General features: G+C 29.7%; 1 protein-coding gene across 1 annotated transcript; it reads right to left on the reverse strand.

The window, feature by feature from the left end:
• Positions 1 to 419: 419 nt before the first annotated feature.
• Positions 420 to 2,186, reverse strand: LOC126845264 (uncharacterized). Its single transcript, XM_050583912.1, has 3 exons — positions 2,000 to 2,186; positions 1,178 to 1,301; positions 420 to 824 (listed from the first exon to the last, which is right to left on the reverse strand). The coding sequence occupies exons 1-3, from the start codon at positions 2,110 to 2,112 to the stop codon at positions 420 to 422; spliced, it is 642 nt and encodes a 213-aa protein (XP_050439869.1). The 5' UTR covers positions 2,113 to 2,186.
• Positions 2,187 to 2,746: the final 560 nt, after the last annotated feature.

Below are 2,746 nucleotides of genomic sequence, written 5' to 3' on the forward strand. Positions count from 1 at the left end.
TCGCATTGCACGTTTTTACTGAGCCAACAGTAGCTCATCGAAAACACTATCAATCCTTGGTAGGTGCACAGAATTATATTTACAACTTGTAAATAGTCACATTCGAGAGATTGCCACTTTGAAATTATATCGTACATACTTTCATTTTCATTCTTAAAGAACACAAATTAATCAAAATGATTTCAAATAGTTAATATTTGTTTTTTAAACGTCAATTTTTAATATTAATACAAGATTTACCACGTAAACTTCATCTAAATTGCATTCACTGTAAAAATCGACCAACGGGTCAAGTATATTTTTTAGCAACTCACTATTACAGCTGTTGTTTGCAAGCATATTAATAAATAAATTTTGAACTAATACGATAACGTCGTCCAACGGTTCCTACGATCAGTATAACAGTACATCGGGTTAAATTATCGAAAAATATCACAGTCAGCGGTGTAGACGTAGTCGTGTATGATGATGTGTGCACACACACATACGACTGCCACTGTCCGTATAACTTGTATCATACTAACAACAATCGTAGGTCCATCGCGATTGATTATTATGGCCTTGTCGAACTTGAGCGAAATCTTTCCGTCATGTTTATAATAATTTAAATACGACCGCAGGTGGTCTAATAATATACTAATTAGAGCACATTCTACATTCGAGTTGTTCACAGACAATTTGAATAAACCTCTATAGAACAAAGATTTTACTATTGCATTTTGACGTAGACAAATTTTCAATAAGTTTATTATTTCCAAGCACAATTCTTTAATGTCGTGTGGCAAATCTTTTGAGTAGTTGTTTTTTAAATTACACAAAGTCACCTAATAATTATTATACAAATTAATGTAATTATATTAGTGTATTTTTATTATAATTAATTAATCTAAAATTTTAAACAAATTAAATTTAAACGGTAATATTATTTATATATATATAATATTATTGTTACACAACGTGTAATAAAAATAACACATGGGCTTTTATTTTTTTGCATTAATATATGGTATTTAAAAAAATGTATAATATGATTATAAAAAAAAAAAAACCCAACAACTTTGTCTCAATATATCGAATTATTAAAAATAAACCAAATTTAAAAGATACCATATTTATTTATTTACATCTGTAATCAGAAATCTAATCCTAAACATTCGGTTAAACCATAAAATATTACCTGAGTAAAAAGACCAGGCGAATTATCTTCGATGAAGTGATTTGTCGAATTGAAATCATCCATGAAAACGGACCGTAATATTTCTAATAATCCATTAACGGCACTACATCTCACTAGTAAATCCCTGTAACCGTATAATGTAATGTTAAGTATAAAAAAATAATAAACACATATAATATAATACTTCTACACTGTAATTTATTTTGGCGCATGCATAAAGGTAATTTTTACATTGAGCTAAACTCATGTTGTATTAACACAACAAATAGATAACTTTTGATATTTAATATTTTTTTTTTCATCAACTATTTTATAACACACCCAATTTTTGTTCAAAAACGTACGTTTCTACTTGAACATTTTTGTTAATACTAAGTTTTTGTTTATTACTATTGTAAGCACTTGTATTCTTTAGAAAATTTACAAGGTATTGATTGTGGCACAATTTTAAAATTATTTTCAATTATTCAACTAATTATTTTTTTATTTGAAAAATTACGGTTGTTACATATTCAAAAAAATATTTTAAATTAAAATTAAAAATGTACTACGATCGATGCATCCGGTAAGTGTAGTATTGAGAAATCTATATCTATTTTTAAAACCACTGTCGGGTTGAGCTTTTTAAAAATAGAAGGAGTGGTTTTCAACCAAAGACACACAGATGTAAAGGCCCTTTAAACCACAGATTGGTTCAGAAACGGTTTATGCCCCTCACGTTTTGTGCGACCCAACATTAGTCTTATAAATCAACCAGAAGAATGAGCTCAGATAATCGTCAATGTTTAGGCAAAAATATTGTAATATAAAGTAAACACGTACTTCGATTGTAGTTCTTTTCTCAACATAATCATTATATTGTTCTTGACAATTGTCGACGACTTGAATACAATCTTTGTCGCGTGTAACACTTTATGTGTTTGTCCTAGTGGCATACCTCTTATCAATCTCAACAAGTCACCATTGTTTTCGATCAATTTTGCATATTGACTTTTGCATAAAACGTGCAAACATTCTGCAACAATCAAACACAATGCACTCATGTGTGTGTACACATTGTTAACTATAGAGAGCCAGTTTATCTCAATACAATATAAATAAATAAACGATAAAAACAAAGCCAAAGCTTGAAAGGGGCTGTAAATACTCATTATATAATTTACCTAAGTACTGGGCAGGTGTACTCGTCGACTGGAATGACGATTCTGTTAACATTTTTAAAACGTATGTGGTGATGTACGTGTATTGTTTTTTTTCAAGCACAGATATCAAAATGAATGTTCCTAATCGGTGAACTTTTTCAATAATTTCCTTGTCGTCTAAAGATAACATAGTACGATCCATCTAGTCATCGGACTAAGAGAGCTCCGGTAGATTGTAGTCCTCGGTACAAATTCTCGGTTTAATTCTCAGATTTTTAAATGTATATAGAGTAAGGTTTTTGTTTAAATTCAATGGAACCACTTAAACTTGGCATTAAGGGGAACGAAAAGCGCTAAATTTTATATAAATAAAGACTAAAGCAAGAAGTCACTTTCTGAAGTGTCAACCGAACCCCGATTTAATCAA

Source organism: Adelges cooleyi, unplaced genomic scaffold, assembly GCF_023614345.1.
Source record: "Adelges cooleyi isolate 19-005CV unplaced genomic scaffold, UGA_ACOO_1.1 ACOO_flye_CR_arks_rails_tigmint_CR_PRNA_729, whole genome shotgun sequence".
Taxonomy (NCBI): Eukaryota; Metazoa; Arthropoda; class Insecta; order Hemiptera; family Adelgidae; genus Adelges; species Adelges cooleyi.

Bases quoted from the DNA above. Each gene is read 5' to 3' on its own strand.
- LOC126845264 (XM_050583912.1), bottom strand. From the start codon at position 2,112: ATGCCACTAGGACAAACACATAAAGTGTTACACGCGACAAAGATTGTA. The intron at 1,302-1,999 runs GTACGTGTTTAC...ATACGGTTACAG, and splicing joins AGAAAAGAACTACAATCGAA to GGATTTACTAGTGAGATGTA. The intron at 825-1,177 runs GTAATATTTTAT...AATAATTATTAG, and splicing joins CGCCTGGTCTTTTTACTCAG to GTGACTTTGTGTAATTTAAA.